The sequence below is a fragment of the Dromiciops gliroides genome, chromosome 2 (genome assembly GCF_019393635.1).
Source record: "Dromiciops gliroides isolate mDroGli1 chromosome 2, mDroGli1.pri, whole genome shotgun sequence".
Taxonomy (NCBI): Eukaryota; Metazoa; Chordata; class Mammalia; order Microbiotheria; family Microbiotheriidae; genus Dromiciops; species Dromiciops gliroides.
The window spans coordinates 426,707,443-426,732,936 of record NC_057862.1 but is presented as its reverse complement, the minus strand read 5'-3'; the positions used below and the strand labels follow the sequence as shown (position 1 = coordinate 426,732,936).

Here is a 25,494-nt window from a genome sequence, read left to right as displayed (position 1 = left end):
ACAATGACAGTGACAGAGACCCTCCTTTTTTTTCTTTTTCTTTTGCAGGTCAATGAGGGTTAAGTGATTTGACCAGGGTCACACAGCTAGTAAGTCACACAGCAGAGATTCAGAGAGCTAGTAGGGGAGAAAATTGTATACATTATCATAGTATCATGAATTTTGAGTTGGGGAAAAAAAACATTAAAGGTCATTGAGTCAAACCTCATTTTTTTTTTAATCCAAGAATCTTTTTATTATGTTTCTTAGTCATTTATGCCATGAAACCGTAGAGGATTGGTTCCAACAGCTCATCTTCCTTGCCATTGGTCCTCACAAAGTGTGCTTCTCTGGGTGGAGCAGGCTGATGTTTCAGTTGAACCCAGGTGCCTTTTTCTTTGGCTTCCTTCTTCTTCTGGTCATTTTCTTTTACCCTCTTCAGGAAGCTATCTCTGCTCTTAGAATGCTTAATATGCTCAATACGCACATTAATTCTCTTGGCTAGAATGTTGCCCTTAACCTGTTTGTTTACAACAATGCTTACAGCATGTTGAGTAACATTATAGACCTCTCCAGTCTTGCCATGGTAACATTTGTGGGGCATTCCTTGCTGAACTGTGTCCATACCCTTGATATCTACAACATCACCTTTCTTGTATATTCGCATATACATAGCCAAAGGGACAACACAATGTTTTCTATTATTTTATTTTATTTTATTTTATTTTTTTGCAGGGCAGTGAGGGTTAAGTGACTTGCCCAGGGTCACACAGCTAGTAAATGTCAAGTGTCTGAAGCCAGATTTAAACTCAGGTCCTCCTGAATCTAGGGCTGGTGCTTTTATCTATTAAGCCACCTAGCTGCCCCAACATCATGTTTTCTAAAGGGCCTAGAAAACATGTATTGTGTCCCTCTCCTTTTTCCTTTTGTGTTCATCATTTTGGCAACCCACTGGAATATGGAAGAGCTGGCAGAAAGCCAAACCTAATTTTACAGAAGAAGAAACAGTCAGAGTGATCTGATGACTTTCTCAGGGTCACAGAGTCAGAAATAATTTATTAAGTGCTTATTATGTGCCAAACACATAGGAAAGGCAAAATAATTCCTGCTCTCATTGAGCTTACAGTCTAATGGGGCAGGTGGCATGCTATGTAAAAGCAGGATAAATACAGGATAAATTGGAGATAGTCACAAAAGGGAAGTCACTAATATTAAGGAGGATCTGGAAAGGTTTCTTGTAAAAGGTGAGATTATGGCTGAGACTTGAAGAAATTCAGGACACAGATGAGAAGGAAGAGATTTCCAGGAGGAAGAGATTTCCAGGTATGGGGGACAGCTAGTCAAAATTCACTGACCTCATGTAGAGTAGGAGAATAGCTACCAACTGGCAGATTTGTCTGTTGCTACCCAGTCTGGGTCATAGATCTATGATGGACTAAACAGGGGACCTACTTCCAGGAATAGCATTTTGAAGTAAGAAGCATTGTCAGGACCCATGTTGTGTAATTAGAGAAGAACAAGTTCAGAAGCAAGTATCAGCTGGGTGGCATATATGTCAGGAGCACAGCAGGGTCTCAGTTCCAACTTTTAGCTTAGTCTGAAACCTACAAGTCATAATCAGAGCAGTAATCCCAGACCAAAGGGAATCCTACGGTTGGGTCACTCTGAGCCAGCAAAACTTTCCACCTGGCCAATAGTGGCTGAGGACAGCAACAGTCCACTGACACGCCAAACAGGCAAGACCACTAACCTATTGCTCTGACCTAAACCCAGGTAAGGAAGTTTACAGAGTTCAGGCCAGGGGAACAGCAGATTTGGGGATCAGTTCATTTTGGGAGCAGTAAAAGTTTACAGGTCTCTAGCCTGTGCTATCCCTGAGATTCTGAAACAATATAATACCAAAGTACCCCCCAAAAAAGGAGCAGCAGGACCAGCTTAGACCTAACCTCTAGAAGTATACAGAGCCTTGCCCTAACATTAAGTCCAAAGTTAGGAAGTGGACCAGCTTGTACAAAAAAAGCAAGAAAAAGCTATTACGGTCACGTGCCCATTCAAGACACAAACCCAGAAGAAGATAAGGATTCCAAAATATCTACAAGAAAATTCTCACAGAAAAAGATAGCTTGGGTACAAATTCAGCTAGAATTCCTAGAAGACATGAAGCAAGGTTTGGGGCATTTAAGGAAATAATTTAGAAAGAGATAAGAACCATGGAAGAAAGAATCTGAAAAGGAATTATCAGCTTGGAACAAGAGGTTCAAAACCTTGCCCAAGCAACAAACTTTCTGAAAATTAGAATGGACCAAATAGAAGCCAGTGATGTCATTGACAACAAGAAATAATAAAACAGTTAAAAGACAAAAAATATTTTTAAAAATTTAAGGTATTGGGGCAGCTAGATGGCGCAGTGGATAGAGCACTGGCCCTGGAGTCAGGAGTACCTGAGTTCAAATCCGGCCTCAGACACTTAACACTTACTAGCTGTGTGACCCTGGGCAAGTCACTTAACCCCAATTGCCTCACTAAAAAAATAAAATAAAATAAAAATTTAAGGTATCTATCTCATAGCAAAAACAACTGACCTGGAAAATTGAACAAGGAGAGAAATTTTCAGGATCATTTGACTGCCTAAAAGCCATGGCCAAGATAAAGAACCTAGACCTCATTTCAAGAAGTCCTGGGGGAGCAGTGGGGGGAGGACTGTCCAGATCTCTTGGAACCAGAGGACAACGTGGAAATAGAAAGAATCCACAAGGTACCTCTTGAAAGAAATCCCAAAATGAACATTCCCAAGAACATCATAGCCAAAATCCAAAGCTTCCAAGTCAAAGCAAAAGTGCTACAAGCATCCAGAAAAAAAAGAATTCAAATAGTGAGGAACCACAATCAGGATCTTACACAATTTAGCATCCATAACTATAAAGAAGTGGAGAGCTTGGAATATTCTCTCACATAATCAGGGTGCAGAAGCAAAAGTATATACAAACAGTGAGGAAGGAGTGTGGGAAGATAGGCTACACTTGAAACTCACTCTTTTGTACTATTCAAAGGAAAGAAAAAATACACACATACGTACACACAATTTTGTACAGAAATATATTTCATTCAGCAGGGAAATAGGAAGAAAAGGGGAAATAAAGGAAGCATGGATTAAGAGAGGAGCAACCTTTTTTGGTGGCAAGTAATTTGAAACTGAGGGGGCAGCCATCATTTGAGGAATGTTTAAACAAGTTATGGTACATAAATGTGATGGAATACTGTTGTCCTATTAAAAAAATGATGAAAGGAATGTTTTTCGAGAAACTTGGCATGACTTAGAAAAATGAGCAGAATTAGAAGAACAATTTATCCAGTAACAAGAGCAAAAAGAATCAAACAACTTTGAAAGACTTAGGAACTCTAATCAGCATAATAACCAGCCATGATTCTAGAGGACTAATGATGAAATGTGCTACCAGCCTCCTGATACAGAGGTGAAAGAGTTAAAATGAGGTGGGTGTGTGCATGTGTATATACACATTCTCATTTCATACTTTAATTTCATACTTTTGTATACACACATCTATACAAAATAAGCAAATATGCATATAAAATGTATGTATGTATGATGGAAATCTGTTTGACCTAACCATACATATGTCACAGGGATTTTGTTTTCTTCCTTAGTTTTCTTTTTTTTGGGGTGGGGGGCCCACGGGTCAGAAGGGTAAGAAAGAGGGAAAGAAAGCAGATTTTTGATAATTGAAAAAAGTGGGTGAGTTTTGTTTTTTGTTGTTGTTTTTAGCATTTATATTTTTTTAATTAATAAAGTATTTTATTTTTTTCCGTTACATGTAAAGATAGTTCTCAACTTTTGTTTATACAAGCTTTCCAATTTCAGATTTTTCTCCCTCCCCCCTCCCCTAGGCAGCAGGTAATCTGATATAGGTTTTATATATATATATAGATAGATAGATAGATATAGATATACACACATAATAACATTAAACATATTTCTGCATTAGTCATGTTACAAGAGAAAAAATCAGAGCAATGATGAAAAACCTCAAAATAGAAAAAAAACAACAGCATCAAAAACAAAAGGAATAGTATGGTTCATTCAACATCTACACTCCGAAGTTCTTTTTTTTTTTTTCCTTGGATTTGGAGATCCTCTTCTATCATGAGTTCCCTGGAACTCTTCTGTACCATTGCATTGGTGAGAAGAATATAGTCCATCACAGTAGATCAACACTCAATGTTGATGATACTGTGTACAATGTTCTTCTGGTTCTGCTCATCTCACTCATCATCAGCTCACGCAAGACCCTCCAGGTTTCTCTGAACTCCTCCTGTTCATCATTTCTTTTTTGTGTGTTTTTTTAAGGGAAAGAAGGACTAGGAAACAGATTAGATATGGAAGGTGAGAAAGAGTGAGAATGATACCTAGATTTTGAGCCTGGGTGATTGGGAGGATAGAGGTGCCTTCAACAGTAATAAGAAAATTACGAAGAGGGGAAAATTTAGGGGGAAAATAATGAGTTCCTTTTTGGACATGTTGAGTATGAAGTATCTATGGGACATCTAGTTCAAGATGTCCAATAGGCAGTTGGAAATATGAGACTAGAGGTTTAGAGAGTTTTGCACTGGGTAACTAGTTCTGAGAAACAGCATAGAGATGATAATTGATTCCATGGCAGCTGATTAGATAAGATAGTATAGAGAGAAAAGTGATAAGGTCACAGGACTGAGCATTGGGAGGTACACAAGGTTAATGGGCATGAACTATGGATGAAGATCTAGCTAAGGAGTCTAAGCCAGAAAGGTAGGAAGAGAACCAGGAGAGAGAAAACCTAGAGAGAAAAGAGTATCAAGGATGATGATTGCAAAGAGACCCTTAGATTCAGTGATTAAGAAATTATTGGGCTAGGTGGCACAGTGGATAGAGCACCAGCCCTGGATTCAGGAGGACCTGAGTTCAAATCTGGACTCAGACACTTGACACTTACTAGCTGTGTGACCCTGGGTAAGTCACTTAACCCTCATTGCCCTGCAAAAAAAAAAAAAGCTGCTAAGAAATTATTGGTAGCATTGTAGAGAGCACTATCAATTGTACATCTAGTAAATGACAGGTGGGATTTGAAGAAACTAGGATCTTACCTACCTTCAAGGCTTGTATTCTATCCCTTACACCACAGAGGCAGTCACTAAATTTGTTACTTATACTTAGAGGTTGCTCTCCATTCCCATGGTTTTGACATAGAGGCAAAAGGTATCTATAAAATGTAATTTTAAAGTGACATTTTTAAAAAGAAAAAGCAAAACCATGAACAACACTAATATAGGTATTTCTCAAACATATATGATTTGTATATATCTTAAATGCCTTTACCTTAACATAGTAGAAAATGCACTGAACTAGGAATTAAAGAGTCTTTGCTTTGAGTACAAACTCTGTTACTAACTTTCTGTGTGAATGGTCAGATTACACCTCAGTTTGTCTATTTATTTATTTATTTATTTATCTATTTATCTATTTATTTATTTATTTAATAAATAGCTAATTTTCACTAGATGATCTCTGAAGAGTTCCTTTTCAACTCTTTTTTTGGGGGGGGGCAATGAGGGTTAAGCCCAGGGTCACACAACTAGTAGGTGTCAAGTGTCTGAGGCCGGCTTTGAACTCAGGTCCTCCTGAATCCAGGGCCGTGCTTTATCCACTGCGCCACTTAGCTACCCCCTTTTTCTTTTCTTTTTTTTTTTAGTGAGGCAATTGGGGTTAAGCGACTTGCCCAGGGTCACACAGCTAGTAAGTATTAAGTGTCTGAGGCCGGATTTGAACTCAGGTACTCCTGAATCCAGGGCCTGTGCTCTATCCACTGCTCCATCTAGCTGCCCCCTAGCTACCCCCTTTTTCAACTATTAACATGGTAGAAATCTAGCCTTCAAAAATCTCTTAAGAAAAGTATTTCCTTACTTAGTGTTCTTTTTTGTAGAAATAATCATTATTATTAATAGTTATAATGATAATAGTTATGGATATTTTAAGCATCAACTCTTTTGTGTGGTTTGTAAAATTTGAATTGGTATTCAGGAGATGTAATCTAATTTCAGCTTTGTTGCCAGTAATTATAATTTACAAAGCACTTTCTTTTTTTAAATTTTTAATTAATTAATTTATTTATTTTGCAAAGCACTTTCTTCACCAACTCTTTGACATAGGTAGTGAAAGAATTACTATCATCCTATCTTGTAAATAAGGAAACTGAGACTCACAAAGGTGAAACATCTTGCCTCAGATGTCACACAACTAATGTTTTCTGCCACATAAACTATTTCATACATTCCATTTGGAAAGACAACATATAAGATTATGATCATATAAAGGAATTTCAGAGTTTATGAAGAAGAAAATAGAACACTTGTGGGTGTTATAAGGTCAAGGGTGTGATTGACCATCTCTGTGTGTAGTCGAAGTGAAAGAGAGGAGTAAGTCATGGAAATTGAATAGATTAAGGAAGTAGGAGCAGTTGAAAGAGTATCATTATGAATGTTGAATTCCCTTAGTATGAAGACAGGCTCTGGGAAAAAGAAAGACTGTGAGACAGGCACTTGAACTCATTGAGGAAAGAAGGAGAATGTCCAGGGGGCCTATAAATAATAGCCACTAGGATCTAGATTAATTGATAAATTTGGTTAGCGTGAACCTCAAAGAAGGAGAAATAGTTTAATGAAGGTCTGGAAGTGGCAGTAAAGAATAAGTAGTATTCCAACTTCCCCACCAATACCAGAGTCAATGATAGGAGAGTAAGTATAGCCAGTACTAGAAAGGGTCTTGAGGGAACCAATATCATTGAGAGGGATTCATGTCTCAGCAAGAAGCAGCATTCTAGAGGGCATAATAGAAAAGGTTGGACAAATCTGGAGTGGGACATCCTTGGAGACTTGAGTATAAGCATGAGAATGCAGCAAGTTGGTGGTGGGTGATAGGGATTGAACGCTATGTTTTGTTGTAACTAAAGATCAAAATAGGAATGCTTGATGTATACATAGATGGATTCATGAATCCCTTGCTCCAATACTCTCCTCAAGTCACTTGAAGTCCATAATTTGAAAAACCATAGTATTAGGTGATCTCTAAGGTCCCTTATTCTAATACTCTATGATTTCTTGTAACTTGATGTCAGTATAATTTTCTTTGTATAGTGCAACCTGACCTTTAATTTGACTTTTTTAAGCTTTTCTTATTATTCAAACTGTTAGTGTTATTTTTATTTTGTTTTGCTTAATAAATAGCCTTTCAGGATTTCTCAGAACATCTTTGTATTTTGGGACTTGAAGGTTCAGAACCATGAACCTATGATTTTGTTGGTGTAGGGAGCACCTGGTGAGGAACTTCCTCGACCACTGAAGGTTAGCACTTTCTCTGCAATATATGAGAGTTGCCTAGAACACTAATAAGTTAAGTGACTTGTCCAGAGTCAGGAGTTGAATTCAAATCCTCTTGGTTCTAAGTTCTTTACAACATCATGGTGACTGTCATATAAGAGACAAGCTATCTAAATTGGATTCTCAGTTAATTTTAAAATAATCATTATTGACACCTTTTATTTTTAGATCACCTACCTACATTTCCCTGTGTGCCTCTGCTCCTCCCAGAGAGCCAGCCCTTATAATAAAGAACCAAAAAGAAGGGGGAAAAAGAAATCAACCGTTTGGCAAAACTAACCAACAACACATTGAAAAAGTCTGACGTTATCTGTTATTCTATACCCAAAGTCTCCTCACCTCTGGAAGGAGATGCTTGTTTCTCATGTCTCATTTGTGTATACAAGCTTGGGCATTATAAATTCATAGCATTCAGTTCAATTGTTTTCTGTATTATGTTTATTGTTTTCCTATTTCTGCTTACTTTCAGTTCATATATCTTCCTTTGCTTCTCTGTATTCATCATATTCATAGCTTTTTACACAGCAGTAATATTCCAAGTTATACGTGTGCACACACACACACATGCATATACGAACATCTCCTAAGGAGGTCAATGATAAAAAAGAAAGGCCTGTTATACCAGTCCTTTTTGTAGTAGCAAATTGGAACGTAGATGACTTTTGACTGAGGAATGACTAAACATACATGGAATGTTGTGATTCTGAGCAAGTGGCATGGTGTAGTGAAAAGACTACTTCATTTTGAGCTAGAAAAGCTCGATTTGAATCTTGCTACCATGTTAAATCCTGGCTTTGCCTCTTACTATCTGTGAGAGACTGGATGAGTAGTTTACTCTCTTTGGGCTTCAGGTTCTTCATCTGTAAAATGAAGTATGTTGGACTAGATGATCTGTGAAATGCCTCCTAGTTTTAAAATCCTAAGAGAATGTAATCATTGTCTTAAGTTTCCATAAAAAAAACAAATCTTGGTAATTAATTACTCTTTCTTAGATAAATCACAAGGTTTCTGTAGAACTTTATAGTTACAAAGCACTTTTCTCCTAGCCATGTGAAATAGATTAACACAGAGAAGAGAAGTGACTTCAGGATGGCAAAGCTATAGCAGAGACTCAAACATAGATCTCTTGACTCTTAGGTCAGCATTTCCGTGACAAAACCTCACTACAAAATTCCTGGTGACAGTGGATTTAAATTGCTTTGATTGATGTTCTTTATGGCCTGTTGTTTTTTAGAAACAATTTTCTTCAAGTTTTCATCTTTCTTGGAATCTAAATTCACTTCTTTTTTTTTTTTGTTTGTTTGTTTTTTTTTTGTTTTTGTTTTTGTGGGGCAATGGGGGTTAAGTGACTTGCCCAGGGTCACACAGCTAGTAAGTGTCAAGTGTCTGAGGCTGGATTTGAACTCAGGTACTCCTGAATTCAGGGCCAGTGCTCTATCCACTGCGCCACCTAGCTGCCCCTAAATTCACTTCTAAAAGAGATTTCAATGCAAAAATTAAATATCTTTGCTTCCTATTATGATTAGTTCTGCAAATTAGACAAATTAGCAAATAGGGACTGGATTTCTAGGACTTTCTTTTTTTCTTTTTCTTTTTCTTTTTTTTTAACAGGGCAATGGGGTTAAGTGACTTGCCCAGGGTCACACAGCTAGCAAGTGTTAAGTGTCTGAGGCCGAATTTGAACTCAGGAACTCCTGAATCCAGGGCCGGTGCTTTATCCACTGCGCCACCTAGCCGCCCCTAGGACTTTCTTTTTTTAATCCAAAAACTGCTAAATATTTTCTCCTTGTGAGTAGATAGGGAAAATTAGTTGTTTTATTTAAAGGAAATTTATAATCATCTTGCCTATAATCTGCTCTTGATAGAATATAAGCTCTTTGAGGGAAGAGGCTTATTTTGCTTTTTACTTTGTATCCCTAGGGCGTAGCACAGTACTTTACAAACAAAACGTGTTTAACAAATGTTTGTTGAATTGAATAATATTTCTTCTGCATAGGAAGAAATACCATGGTCTGTTAGAAAGAACACTGAATTAGTTATCAACAGTATGGCTTTGAGTCTACCTCTATCACTAATCTATCACCTCTCTCTCTGGGCCTCAGAGAAGCCCCTCCTGTAAAATGAGATTGAGTCAAATGTTATTAAGATTACTTCCCACTTTGACCTTGGATCTCTTCCAGCTCATATTCTCTGGTAATTCAAAAGATCATCCCCAAAATTATTATATAATTGCTATGAATTTTAATGTAGTTATTTTATTTAATGTAGTTCATCTCTTTAAAAAGTTTGTAATTATTCCCATTTATTTTTGTGTAAACAACACTGATAGCGACTCCTGCAAAGAGTTAATGAATCTAGAAAATTTAATCCTTGTTCTCAGAGAATTGACAGAACAACAAAAAATTCAAGCCAAAAAGTCAATCTTTGCTTGAGTAAGCAAACATCAACACACACACTCATAAACACAAAGAGTAGAAACCTATAAACATATATCAGGATCCAGGTGTGTTTTAAGATTGGTAAATTGTTACTGCTTAAGCAGTCTAGCTATTCAGTAGCCATTATCAATTCATTTCTGTGTTTGGAAAGGGAAGCTTTGCAACTTGTGAAATGATTTCTTCAATTAGACTCCTTAATGGTAGTCTTTGCCTAGGTTAGTTACTAATTACTTAAATATGGATTAACACTACTGAAAGCATCTGAAAAACATTCTCTTCTTGGTTTAGAGAATTTTTACTCATATTTTAAAAATCTAAAAAAGTGACAGCACCTAGTATCCTTAGTTAATAACACCTTCCCTACTTAGACCTCACATATCACATCTAAATATGTTTTTAGAATTAATGTCTTTGAAAATGTTATCCATAACACTCTTCCCTCTCCTCCCCACTCTGCAAAAAAACAAAAACAAACCCAAAACAACAACACAGCTGATTTGTTAATTTTTGACAGTCTGTACTTTTATTCTATGGAAAAAGCCCTCTTCTGATTACTAATCATGATAGAGATATGACCCAGGGCTTTTGAAATGTATACCTATGGAACCTGTCGTGGTAGGTCCTACCCAGCTGGAAGAACTAGTACTATGGGCCCGATCAACTATCTCTTGCTCAGGGACCAACCTCACTACACCTTATCACCAGCCTGGCTTGAAGCTAATTATTTTTTCAGCCATAGGTTGGTTAGTTTTTCAGTAAATGCAACTCTCAAAGCCTACTAACATAGATGAGTTGCAATCTGCATTTGTGAGTTAGTGTTTTCATGCTTATGAATTAAGGCACCCTTGAAGTATTGAAAATAAGGCACTTGGATATGATTAGGGCAGCATTTGGGTATTTATCATCTAGTTTAGAGAACAGGGATGAAATAGTTGGTTTCTTTTCCTAGGTAATAGTTAACCCTTTTAAAATGATACCATTTCCAGTACCAGATCTTAAACTATATTATAAGGTAGTAATTATCAAAACTATCTGGTACTGGGTAAGAAATAGAAAGGTAGGTCAGTGGAACAGAGTAGAAAATTTACAGCAGCAAATGACTATAGTAACCTTGTGTTTGACAAGTGTAAATACTAAGGTTTTGGAGATAAGAATTCATTATTTGGTTAAAAAAAATTTGTTGGAAAAGTTGGAAAGCCGTTTGGAAGAAATTGGGCACAGACGAATATCCTACACCATTTACCAAGATATGGTCAAAATAGATACATGACCTAGATATAAAGGGAGATATTATAAGAAAATTTGAAGAATATGGAACATATTACTTATCAGACTTATGGATAGGCAAACAATTTATGAATAAATAAGAGATAGGGAACACTGGGAGGTATAAAATAAATAATTTCAATTATATTAAATTTAAAAGTGTACAAATAAGACCAATAAAGCTAAGATCAAAAGGAAAGCAGAAAATTGGGGGAAAGTTTTTATAGACATTTTCTCAGAGCAAGGTTTTATATCTTAAATATATAAAGAACTTTGTCAAATCTATAAGAATATAAGTCACAGCTCATATGACAAATGGCCAGAGAATATGAACAGGCAGTTTTCTATTGAAGAAATCAAAACAATTCATAGTTGTATCAAAATCCTCTAAATTATTATTGTTTAGAGAAATGCAAATTAAAACAACCTTGAGTAATCATTTTACACTTATCAGATTGGCTAAAATGATGGAAGGGGGAAACAACAAATGTTGGAGGGGATGTGGAAAAATTGGGACCTTAATTCATTGTTGGTGGATTTGTGTGCTGAGCCAACCATTTTGGAGAAAGATTTGGAATTATGCTCAGAGAGTTATTAAATTACCTCACACCTTTTGTCCCAACAATACCACTATTAGGTCTGTTTCCCAAGATGATTAGGGAAAAAGGAAAAGAACCTATATGTTCTAAAATATTTATTCATCTCTCTTTGTGATAGCAAAAGAACTGGAAACTGTGGGGATACCTGTCAGTTGGGGAATGGCTAAACAAGTTGTGGTATATGAATGTAATGGAATACTATTGCGCTATGAAAAATGAGTTCAGGGGCAGCTAGGTGGTGCAGGGGATAGAGCACCGGCCCTGGATTCAGGAGGACCTGAGTTCAAATCTGACCTCAGACACTTTACACACTTACTAGCTGTGTGACCCTGGGCAAGTCACTTAACCCCGATTGCCTCACCAAAAAAACAAAAATCAGAAACAAAAACAAAAAAAATGAGTTCATTGATTTTAGAAAAATATGGAAAGACTTGCTTGCACAAAACAATAAAGCGCAAAATGAGCAGAACCAAGAGAATGTTGTATACAGTAATAGCAGTACTGTTTTAAGAACAAATTTGAGCTACCAACTCGTTTTGACTATTATAAATATTCAGATTAGTTACAAAGAACCTATGAAGGAATATGCTGTCTGCATACAGAGAAAGAACTGATAAATGAAAGTATGTATAGTATGGCTTTACATACATTTTTTTTGTGTGTGTGTGTGTGTGTGTGTGTGTGTGTGTGTGTGTGTGTATCTAATGGTAGCCATCTCTAGGGTGGGGATGGGGGAAAGAAAAAGGGGAAAAAAGAAAGTTAATTACATGATAACTTTATTATATATTTAAAAGGAATAGCAAGTTGCCCATAATAGATTTGCAGGTTAATTTGCAGTCATATATACACACACATTTGTGGCTAACAGTAGCCATCTCAAGGGTGGGAAGGGAAAGGGGGAAAAAAAGAAAGTAACATGATTACTTTATTATATATTTAAAGGGAAAACCAAGGGTTACATAACAGATTTTCAGTTTCATGTGCAATCTTTTTTTTCTATTTTATTTTGTTATGGAAGTACTCCTTTTATTTCTTAAGTTCAGAATAAATAAAAATAAACAAACATTTTTTAAGATATGAGAAAATTAAAGTGATAATTTCCGAAAAGTAATTTGTATGTATTTCTATATATGTATCGTGACAGTTAACATTTTAGTGGTTGATAAAATTACTTGGTTCCTTCAGTAACGGTACTGCTAAGCCAGACAATAAGAATAAGATAAAAGTGAACAGAAATAGACAGTAATTATATCACCTAAACAAAAAGACAAGACACTTGCCTGGCATGTAACCAGTAGCCAGGATGTTTTATTGGTATTCCCTGATGGAAATTCAGTGTCTTAGTCATCCAACCACAATTTACATCCAGAGGCCCAGCATTGTTCTAGTGTGTTTTTCATTTAAAACAATAACACATGTTGATGCTAGATTCCCTATTAAGAGAGCATTACCTGGTTTTTGTTTTGTTTTGGTTTTTTTAACTCTGTACTTCCCAACATCCATATTTCCTTCTACCTGGGGTGGTCTTTATTCCTTTTAGTCTAACTTTATATTCTTTTCCTCCTACATATATATATATATATATATATACATATATATATATATATATATACATATATATATATATATATATAATGCTTCCCCTATTCTTTAAACAAACAAGCAAAATTTCCCATAGCCTGTTGTCCCCTCAAGCTGTTTCTTCTTTGCTCTTTTATATCAAAAAGGAATATTTTACATTCTCCACTTCTATTTCCTTATTCCTCTATCACTCTTTTAACCCTTGCAACATTCCTTCTCCCTCACAACTCTACTGAAAGTGCTCTGCGATTAATCAACCATAACCTCAATAGAAAAAGCACTTTCCTCAGTTTTGCCTAAAATCTCCAACTGAATTCTTTTTAATTTAAAAAAAATTTTTTTTTACATATAAGGTATTTTATTTTTTCCGTTACGTGTAAAGATAGTTCTCAACTTTTGTTTATAAAAGCTTTACAATTTCAGATTTTTCTCCCTCCCTCCCCTCCCTCCCCCCTCCCCTAGACAGCAGGTAATCTGATACAGGTTAAATCTATATATCTATATATCATATCCATATACATATAGATAGATAGATAGATAGATATACACATAATAACATTAATCCTATGTCTGCATTAATCCTGTTACAAGAGAAAAAATCAGAGTAGTGATGCAAAACCTCATAATAGAAAAAAAAAACAACAGCACCCAAAACAAAAGAAACAGTATGGTTCAATCAGCATCTATACTCCACAGTTCTTTTTTTTTTTTTTTTCTTGGATTTGGAGATCCTCTTCTATCTTGAGTTCCCTGGAACTCTTCTGTACCATTGCATTGGTGAGAAGAATATAGTCCATCACAGTAGGTCAACACTCAATGCTGATGATACTGTGTACAATGTTCTTCTGGTTCTGCTCATCTCACTCATCATCAGCTCACGCAAGACCCTCCAAGTTTCTCTGAACTCCTCCTGCTCATCATTTCTTACAGCACAATAGTATTCCATTGTATTCATATACCACAACTTGTCCAACCATTCCCCAATTGATGGGCACCCCCTCAACTTCCAATTCCTTGCTACCACATAAAGAGCAGCTATAAATATTTTTGTACATGTGGGTCCCTTTCCCCCTTCCATGATTTCTTTGGGAAAAAGACCTAAAAGTGGAATTGCTGGGTCAAAGGGTATGCACAGCTTTATCGCCCTTTGGGCATAATTCCAAATTGCTCTCCAGAATGTCCAACTGAATTCTAACTCTGACTTACTGTGCGACCAAAAGCCTAAATATTCTCTTGGTACTTCCACCTCAACATATATAAAATTTGTTATCCAAAAAAAAAAATAAGGACTGGAACTGTTTTATTTTTGCATTTAGATTTCTAGTGCTGAGCATAGAACCTTGACTATAGTTGTCACCTAATGAGTTGTTGAACCTTCCCATTGTTCCTCACCTCCCTCCTGACTTGAGTAAATTGGAGGTAATCTTAGAGGAAGACACTAGCATTAAGAACAATCCGGGAAGCAGCTAGGTGGCACAGTGGATAAAGCACTGGCCCTGGATTCAGGAGTACCTGAGTTCAAATCCGGCCTCAGACACTTGACACTTACTAGCTGTGTGACCCTGGGCAAGTCACTTAACCCTCATTGCCCTGCCCCCCCTCCAAAAAAAAAGCAATCAGGAAAAGCTTCTTGTGAAAGGTGTGATTTCAGTAAATACTTGAAGGAAGCCAGGAAAGCAAAGATCTGCAGTTGAGGGTAGAGAGCACTCTAAGCATAGGGAACACCAGTTAAAAACGCACCCTCAGGAGATAAAATGTCTTATTTGAGGAATGAGGAGGCCAGTGTTGTTCGATCCAAGAGTTTGTGGAAGGTAGTGAGGTTTAAGAAGACTGGAAAGGTAGTAAGGGGCTAAGATATAAAGGGTTTTAAGAATCAAACAGGATTTTATTTTTTATTCTGGAGTTCATAATGATTCATAGGAGTTTATTAAATAGAGAAGTGACATGCTCAGACCTATACTTTAGGAAGATTACCTTCCTAGTTAAGTGGAGGATAGACTGGAGTGAGGAGACAGACCTGAAGCAGGGTGCCCAACCTGCAAGCTATTGTAGTAGTCCAGCTGCAAGGTGAAAAAGGCCTGTGTCAGGATGGCAATGGTGTCAGAGGAGAGAAAGGGACATATATGTGTCAAAGAGATGTTCAGAATCATTCATCTTTGCCTCTTCCCTTGCTTTATAAATCTAAGCATCTTCCTTCTCTCTCTTATCCATCTCTTTTTCTGTGGTACCTATTTTCAGTATCCTGCTTCAGGACTTAATTGGTTCTCAATAGCTTCCAAGATGGTACTTACTCTATTATCTCTGAACTCTGGTTTGCACTGGAAATTCCTGCTAAATTAGTTCTTTTAAAGTACAATTTTGATCCTGCCACTCCTGTTCTGAATTTTTGTGTAATTGCAATATGTTATAATAGCAAGATCACTGGGCCCAAATATATATTCTATTCTTTTATTAGTTATGTTACATTGAGCATGTCATTTTCCCACTCCTGGGCTTACTTTGTTCATCTGTAAAGTTGTTCTCTTAAGATGCTTCCCAGTTCTGAATCCTCTTGTCCTCTTATTTCACTGTCCTCACAGCAGCCATAACACTAGCTTATGGTATTTTTACATTCCACCTAGTAGTGTACTTTTGTATCCTATTGTAGTATTGTACTTGTTCATAGTAGTTGCTCCATCAATACTTGTTGAATTTAATTAATTATTTGTGATACCTCCCAAATCAGTCCCTTGGGTTTTTTCCCTTAACATTTCCTTTCCCTGATTTGCAAGACCATGAGTCCTAGCTTATCTGTCATCATTACCAGCCAGTCACCACTTGTTCTTATGCTTTTTTGCTTTGCTCATGATCATCTGGTGCTTGGAAATAAGCCATTGTGAAGACAAGAAAAGAAATACTGTTCCTGAAATAGGGTTTCAGTTCATTCAGTATTGCATTAGTCTTTTTACCACTCATAGTCTGAATGTGTCAAAGCTATAGGCACCCACTCATATGACAATAGTTTCCTCAAAAATATCTAATGGCCTTTATTTGAGATAGATGTAATAAAATGTACAGTGATCTAATGGAATTTTTTTTAAGTGATCATAAACTTTAGATAGTTACTTATTTTTCAGAGTATAAGAGGGCACTAATAGTGTTTCAATATAGGCACTTTGTCCTACTGGGTATATAATAATATGAAAATCCCAGTAGGTGCTAGCTGAGTAAACTGTAGGAGGATTCAACCAACCTTGTTAGGCTGTCACACATATTCATTCATATACCTCAAAACCTCAAGAATAGATGAGTTAATTGGTGTTGTTACTTTTCCCATGGCCCCAGTATGCTTCACTAGACCATATTAATTACTTGCTATGCATCACTATATGGGTCCTCAAATGACACTTTGCTGGACTTGTTTTCAGAGCCTTTCCAGATTAGCATAAGATACCCCAGAGCTTGTGCTCCCCTGGTAAAGGCTGGAGATTCCAAGGTTACTGCCATGCTGTGACCCCACTAAACCAAAAAAGCTTTGCATATGAGTATTGCTGTAGACTCTCCATTTGTAATTAATTCTAGGACTAGCATAGTTAAATAAGAAGTGACTCATCATTGGAAAAACTGGCCAACAGGTTATCACTTTCCCCTTCCTGTATGTTTGGGGGGATGAAACTATAACAATGAATGAAACAGACTTAAGAAGTTACAGTCTATTTCCCTAAAGGGAGTTCCCATAAATGAAGTCACAGATTTTCAAGTATTGAAAGGGAATTGTATGAATTGAGAATGCAGCTGCAGCTCCACTTACTGCCAGTCTTGATTTGTTCTATTTTTTTTTAAACAAGCAGTGTAAGCTATCTTTGTATTAAAAGAAAGGCTGGTGATTTATTTGAAGCATAGGCCCCATTTCAGTTATTGCTGGTTTTTCTTTTGTCCTTGCTGATTGCATGTGTTTATGATCCTTAGATTGTAGGGAATGGAAGTGAACAGCAGCTGCAGAAAGAACTAGAGGATGTGCTGATGGACCCACCGATGGAAGATGGTGACAAGGAACATATGGAAAGAACGCAGATTGACGGAGAAGGAGATGGGCCCCTTGCAAATGAACTCTCTACTTCATCAACTATTAACCCAGTATCATTAGCAGGACTCCAGAAACCAGAGATGAGCCTGCCAGTGAAACCTGGACAAGGAGGTTAGGAATGTCCTATTGTTTGAGATTCTTTTCTGTGAAGGAGGGAACTAAGTCATCTAGGCCAATCCATAAAAAGAAACTGAGGCCCAAAGAATTCAAATTATTTGCTCAAGATCACATAGAGAGTTAGCAACAGAACCCAAACCCAGCCTATAGTTGATGCTATTTTCATATTTATATCCACTCTGTGCTTTGCTCTTTTCAGAATGGATACAAATACAGTTCCTGCTTTCTAGAAACTTTTATTCTAATGTCTTGGTAGATACAAATGTGCCATCTAAATTTCCTTTTGAATTTACTTATTAAAGTTCAACAAACAAACCTTTAGTAAAGGCTTCTGTGCAAAGCACAGTGCTATATACTGAAACATACAACATCAATAACAAAAAAAAATCTGCCTTTTTGTACCCTTAGGGGGACACAAAATATAAATTGATTTTTTAAAATACACTATAATTTGGGGCTGAGAGTAGAGTGGGGTGGAGACATTAATAACCAAGTAGATCAGGAAAGACTTCCATTAAGAGGTAACAACTGAGCTGAGCCTTGAATGAAACTAAAAATTCTAAGAAGTAGAGTTGAGAAGACATTATATTTCAGTTGTAGAAGCAGGAAATGGATGGAATATGGAGTTCAGGGAATAGCAAGTAGGATGGGTTGATTAGAACATAGAGTATTTAAAGGAGAATAAGATGAAATAAGTCTGAAAAGTTAAATTAAAGCCAGATTGTGAAGGACTAATGACTTGTATTATATCCTAGAAGAAAGAGGGAATCACTGAGGGAGGATTTCTAAGCAAGAGAATGACATCATCTGACCTCTGGGTAGACATTTCTTTTGGCAGCTATGTGAAACAGTAGTTGCCTGATCTTTTCTAGTATCACTTATCTTTTCCTTTATCTATTTTAATAATTCAACAGATCCGTAATTTTACCTGTGTGGGCATTGCCTCTAGCAATACAAATTTTAAAAACCCCTCCCTAACTTAAAAGATGGTTTCAGGATTTGCTGTGACTAAAATAAATTCATTACCAGGTGGCCAGCCCTTCCTAGGACATAAGTGTTCAAGAGCAGGAGGAATATGAGAAGAAGGTTGGAGATTTAATTTTAATAAAGTCAGCAGTTGTTTTCCCCATGTAAGGGGCTAAAATTCTAGCTAGTGTGTCTAAAATATCTGAGTGGTCGTCAATAAATTATAAGCTTTAGCAAGAGTTTAGACTTTTAAGCATTTATTAAGGAGAATAAGAATTTGGTGAAGAGTGAGAGAAAGAGGCCTAGATTCAGCTATCTATCTCGGGGAGCTACAGTTCTGCTCCGCTCTCCATGAAAGTCCTGATGAAAGTGAGCGAGATAGCCAGCCTTCCCACCTCTTCCTCCCACAAGCAAACGTTACTTTCTGACGCCAAAGAAAAGCCACATGTCTTGCCCTCAGGTGCCTTCTCCTCATGGCAGAGCTTTCCTACAGTAAGTCTGCAGCAGGTGGCGTCATTCCAACTGTTACACCCATTAGACCTAAAATAATACTTTTATAACTGTGTTAGTGTCTTATCTAAACTCCATGTTCTTCCTAGCAACCAAGCACCCTGCTTTTCACACAGGCACTTAAAAGCTATCATTTTTCTTTGGAAAGGGCTATGGAAAATATGAAGATGATTAAAACACAGTTGCTGCCCTGACTAATAGAAAAGTCAAAGAGGAACCATCTGTGGGTGAGGGAAAGTAGTTAATGACAGAGGTTATGGGTAGAAGAAGTGATTTTTGTTATGATATAGTTTATAGTTGAAGGAAGATAGAATGGTGATAAAAAGGTTCTATGGCAGTCTAGATTTAAGGTGACCAGTGCCTAGACAAAGAATTTAACTGTGGAAATCTATTAGGTAGGAAAAGAATGTAAAAAGCTTCCTGCAAGAAGGAAATCTCATATATGATTAATAGGAGACCAGAGTTTCATGTATTCTTATCTACTGTGGTAGTTTATAGTTTTTGATGATGAAAAGTTATGCATTCAACAAAAATCTAGTTCATACTATATACAATCCTCAAGCATTTTATGATATCTACTATAGAGCAGACACTGAGAATATAGAGACAAAAATAAAATAGTTCTTGCCCTCACAAACAGCTTAGATTTTATCAGGGAAAATGTGAAATAAATACATAAATTAAAAGTAATCTAATAGAAGAGGGAGAGCAGTTGTACCTTAAGGAATAAGGAAAACCTTCATGCAGAAGATGGTACTTGAGCTGAGCTTTGAAAGAAAGTAGGAATTTTGAGATGTGAATGTGAGGAAGGAATAGGTTCCATAAATGGATTCTGTGCCTATGCAATTGCATGGAAATTTATTTGAGTAATAGAAGACAGGTCAGTTTGATTTGGCTGTATACTACATGAAGGAAAACAATATACAAGGTGTCCCAAAAATCTTAATGCAGTTTTAGTCTTTAAGGCTGGAAAGGTAGGTAGGATCAAGTTTGTAAAGGGCTTTTGAAAACCAAAAAGAGGAATTTGTATTTGACTCCAATGGTAGTCAGGCGCCATTGGAGTTTATTAAGTTGAGCAGAGACTTTCTAAGACCTCTGCTTTAGCAAAGTCACTTTGGCAATGCGTGGAAGGATAGATTTGAGATAGGGAAAATAATTTGGAGGGTGTTGTAATAATCCCAATGAGGTGATTAAGGTGTGAGAAAGTGTAGTATCTGTGTGAGTAGAGAAAAGGGGACAAATACAAGAGAGGCTGAGACTAGAGGAAGAATCATCAAGATTTGGCAACTATTTTGACATATGGCATAAGGGAAAGGGAACTGAAATGATGGTCAAAATGGAGAAGCTTGGAAGAAGGATAGGTTTGATGGAAAAGATTATAATGAGTTCTGTTTTAGACATGTTAGTGTTTGAGATGCATGTGGAACATCCAGTTCAAAATATCTTTTTTTTTTTTAATAAAGTATTTTATTTATTTTTTTCCGTTACATGTAAAGATAGTTCTCAACTTTTGTTTATACAATCTTTCCAATTTCAGATTTTTTCTCCCTCCCTCCCCTTTCCCCTAGACAGCAGATAATCTGATATAGGTTTTATATATATATATATAATAACATTAAACATATTTCTGCATTAGTCATGTTATAAGACAAAAATCAGAGCAATGAGGAAAAACCTCAAAATAGAAAAAAAAACAGCATCAAAAACAAAAGAAATAGTATGGTTCATTCAGCATCTATACTCCACAGTTTTGTGTTTTTTTCCTGGATTTGGAGATCCTCTTCCATCATGAGTTCCCTGGAACTCTTCTGTACCCTTGCATTGGTGAGAAGAATATAGTCCATCACAGTAGATCAACACTCAATGTTGATGATACTCTTCTGGTTCTGCTCATCTCACTCATCATCAGCTCATGCAAGACCCTCCAGGTTTCTCTGAACTCCTCCTGCTCATCATTTCTTACAGCACAATAGTATTCCATTACATTCATATACCACAACTTGTCCAGCCATTCCCCAAGTGATGGGCATCCCCTCAACTTCCAATTCCTTGCCACCACATAAAGATCAACTATAAATACTTTTGTACATGTGGGTCCTTTTCCCCTTTCCATAATCTTTTTGGGGAAAAGACCCAAAAGTGGTATTGCTGGGTCAAAGGGTATGCACAGCTTTATCGCCCTTTGGGCATAATTCCAAATTGCTCTCCAGAATGGTTGGATCAGTTCACACCTCCACCAACAATGCATTAGTGTTCCCTTTTTTTCCACAGCTTCTCCAACATTTATTATTTTCCTTTTTTGTCATTTTAGCCAATCTGATAGGTGTCAGGTGGTACCTCAGAGTTGTTTTAATTTGCATCTCTCTAATCATTAGAGATTTAGAGCATTTTTTTCAAATGGGAATAGATAGCTTTGGTTTCTTCATCAGAAAACTGCCTATTCATATCCTTTGACCATTTCTCAATTGGGGAGTGACTTGGATTCTTATAAATTTGATTTAGTTCTCTATGTATTTTTAAAATGAGGCCTTTATCAGAAGTACTGGCCATAAAAATTGTTTCCCAGCTTTCTGCTTCCCTTCTAATTTTGGATGCATTGCTTCTGTTTGTACAAAATTTTTTTAATTTAATGTAATCAAAATCATCCATTTTGCATTTTATAATATTCTCTATCTCTTGTTTGGTCATAAACTGTTTTCCTTTCCAAAGATCTGAAAGGTAGACTATTCCTTTCTCTCCTAATTTACCTATGGTATCACCTCTTATGTCTAAATCATATATCCATTTTTACCTTATTTTAGTATAAGGTGTAAGATGTTGGTCTATGCCTAATTTCTGCCATACTATCTTCCAGTTTTCCCAGCAGCTTTTGTCAAATACTGAGTTCCTATTCCAGAAGCTGGAGTCTTTGGGTTTATCAAACACTACATTACTAGTGTCATTTACTACTGCATTTCCTGTGCCTAGCCTATTCCATTGATCTACCACTCTCTTTCTTAGCCTGTACCAGATAGTTTTTTTTTTGTTGTTGTTATTTATTTTATTTTATTTTTATTTTTTAATTTTTAAATTTTATTTATTTTTTTAAATTTTATTTTATTTTATTTTTTATTTTATTTTATTCTTTTTTTATACCAGATAGTTTTGATGACTGCCGCTTTATAGTAAAGCTCCAGGTTTGGTACTGCTAACCCACCTTCCTGTGCATTTTTTTTTTTCATTATTTCCCTCAATATTCTTGATTTTCTGTTTTTCCAGATGAATTTTGTTATTATTTTTTCTAGCTCTATAAAATAATTTTTAGGTAGTCTGATTGGTATGGCACTGAACTAGTAAATTAATTTAGGTAGAATTGTCATTTTTACTATATTAGCTCTGCCTATCCATGAGCAATTGATATCTTTCCAATTATTTAGATCTGATTTGATTTGTGTGAAGAGTGTTTGGTAGTTGTGTTCATAGAGTTCCTGGGTTTGTCTTGGCAAGTAGACTCCCAAGTATTTTATATTATCTACCATTATTTTAAATGGAATTTCTCTATCTCTTGCTGCTGGACTTCATTGGTCATGTATAGAAATGCTGATGATTTATGTGGATTTATTTTATATTCTGCTACTTTGCTAAAGTTGTTAATTGTTTCAAGTAATTTTTGAATTGATTCTCTAGGATTCTCTAAGTATACCATCATATCATCTGCAAAGAGTGATAGTTTTGTTTCCTCCTTGCCTTTTCTAATTCCTTTAATTCCTTTTTCTTCTCTGATTGCTAAAGCTAACATTTCTGGTACAATATTAAATAATAGGGGTGATAATGGACATCCCTGTTTCACCCCTGATCTTATTGGGAAGGCCTCTAATTTATCTCCATTGCATATAATGCTTGCTGATGGTTTTAGGTAGATACTGTTTACAAACTGCCCAGGTTAACTGAAGAGGAAATAAAATCCTTAAATAAACCCATATTAGAAAAAGAAATTGAACAAGCCATTAATGAACTCCCTAAGAAAAAATCCCCAGGGCCAGATGGGTTTACAGGTGAATTTTACCAAACATTTAAAGAACAATTAATTCCAATATTATACAAATTATTTGGAAAAATAGGTGAAGGAGTTCTACCAAATTCGTTTTATGACACAAATATGGTGGTGATACCAGAACCAGGCAAAGCAAAAACAGAGAAAGAAAATTATAGACCAATTTCCCTAATGAATATTGATGCTAAAATCTTAAATAAGATATCCGCAAGGAGATTACAGCAAGTGATCACCAGGACAATACACTATGACCAGGTGGGATTTATACCAGGAATGCAGGGCTGGTGGTTCAACATTAGCAAAACTATTAACATAATCAACCACATCAATAAGAAAACTAACCAAAATCATATGATTATCTCAATAGATGCAGAGAAAGCTTTTGACAAAATACAACATCCATTCCTAATAAAAACACTAGAGAAATTAGGAATAGGTGGAGCTTTCCAAAATATCTTGTAGGCAGTTAATAATCAACAAGCATTTAGTAAGTACTTGCTCTATGCTAAGCACTGGATTATGTCCTTGGGATACAAAGACAACAGTGAAGCAGTCCCTACTTAGAAACATATTCTATTGAGGGAGACAATATGTGTGTGTGTGTGTGTGTGTGTGTATGTGAAAGCATGTATACACATACATATACCATATATTCTAAATTGAATAGGTGCAAAAAAGAAATACAAAGTAATTTCAGGAAAAGGGTACTGGCCATTGGGAGGCTCAGAAAAGTCATCATGTCGAAAATGGTGCTTCAGCTAAGTTTTAAATGAAGTGAAGGATTCAATGAAATAGAAGCCAGGAGGGAGGGGTGTGCATTCTAGGTTATGAGGGAGAAGCAGTGCCAAAGCACAGAGACCAGGGATGGAGTGTCATATGTGAGAAATAGAAAGAAGACCAGCTTGGCTGGATCATAGAGTATGGAAAAAGGATTCATGTACATTGTGACTAGAAAAATAGATTAGACCCAAGTTGTAAAGGCTTTAAAAGCCCATGGTCATTTGAATAGATATGTAGAAAGAAAAGGGTTAAGGGCCCAGGAGAGAGCTGCAGCAGTGCGTAGATTTGGCATGAATGGTGAGTCAGCAAAGGACACTGAGATGGGATGGTCAGACATATAAAAGGAAATCTAAGAGAGTACTGTCATAAAAACCCAGAATAGGGGAAAGTATCCAGGAAGAGAACATGGTAAACAGTGTGAAATACTATGGAAAGGTCCAAAAAGATGAGAATTGATAATAGATCATCACATTTGGCATAGAGTGATGCATTAGTAACTGGGAAGAGATCTATTTCATTTGAGTGAGGTCCCAAGCCTGATTACAAAGGTATGAAAAGTGAGTGAAGAAAGAAGAAAATGAAAGGCAAGGAGAGGAGGCAGCACTTTCAAAGGGATTAGTAGTAAAAGGGAGGAAAGATATAGGTTCCTGTGCAAGGTGCTGGGGAAGATAGAATATTTGTATAAGATGAGCTCTTGACTTCATGGAGCTTACCATATGGTATTGAATTCATCTGAATTAAAAACAAGAAGTCGGGGCGGCTAGCTGGCGCAGTGGATAGAGCACTGGCCCTGGAGTCAGGAGTACCTGAGTTCAAATCCAGCCTCAGACACTTAACACTGACTAGCTGTGTGACCCTGGGCAAGTCACTTAACCCCAATTGCCTCACTTAAAAAAAAAAAGTCAGTATTATAAATTTTAACTGCATCTCAAGCTTTCAGATTTTAGAATCAGAGTGCAAGTGATAAGTAATTCCTAAAAAGTTGATATTAAAAATTACTCACTCATGCTAAGTGGTATGTTGACTTCCATTGGTCTTACTTTCTAAGATTGAGTCACATGTTCTCCCTAACACTTAACAGTTTCAGAATCTAAATTTTACTTATAGATTTTTTTGTACCGAATTTATTCTGACCAAGAAAATATGAAAATTGACTTATTTCCTTCTTTTGTTCAGATTCTGAAGAATCCAGTCCTTTTACACCAGTGGCAGATGAGGACAGTGTGGTCTTCAGCAAACTTACTTACTTGGGCTGTGCCTCAGTGAATGCTCCCAGAAGTGAAGTAGAAGCCCTAAGGATGATGTCTATTTTACGAGGCCAATGCCAGATCTCTCTCAATGTGACACTTTCCGTGCCAAATGTGTCTGAAGGAACTGTAAGGTATAATATTCTTCCTAATCTTATTTTCCCCTCTAACATAAATCCTCTCCTTTCATATTATATTAGTATTTCATGCCTTTGCTCAAGTTTTTCCTTCAAATTAAAATGCTATCCTACTCCTTTTCTATTTAAGGAATAATAGGGAAAGGTTTAGGAAAAGGTTTGTACTTAAAGTCAGGAAACCTAGTTTTGAATTTTGATTCTGACATTAACTGTGTAACCATAGGCAGATCATGGAACCTCACTGTAAAATGGGGGAATAATAAGATATATACATCATTCTTCACATGACTATGCTAAAGAAAGGGGTCATATAAACTTCAAATTACGGGAGCTAGGTGGTGGTGGTG

At 36.4% G+C, this 25,494-nt stretch overlaps 2 protein-coding genes across 8 annotated transcripts in view; one reads left to right on the top strand and one right to left on the bottom strand.

Moving 5' to 3' along the window:
• The window catches only part of RABGAP1 (RAB GTPase activating protein 1), a 241,947-nt gene that overhangs the window by 41,501 nt on the left and 174,952 nt on the right, over window positions 1–25,494 (top strand). For all 7 annotated transcript variants that reach the window (XM_043981839.1, XM_043981838.1, XM_043981843.1 and 4 more), the window contains 2 exons: window positions 17,240–17,468; window positions 24,940–25,144. In XM_043981839.1, the coding sequence (XP_043837774.1) occupies window positions 17,240–17,468; window positions 24,940–25,144 (434 nt within the window). The remainder of the gene's footprint in view (window positions 1–17,239; window positions 17,469–24,939; window positions 25,145–25,494) is intronic.
• On the bottom strand, window positions 254–918 carry LOC122740057 (60S ribosomal protein L21-like). The gene is made up of 2 exons (XM_043981846.1): window positions 855–918; window positions 254–672 (listed from the first exon to the last, which is right to left on the bottom strand). Exons 1-2 carry the CDS (start codon window positions 916–918, stop codon window positions 254–256), a joined length of 483 nt encoding a protein of 160 aa, XP_043837781.1.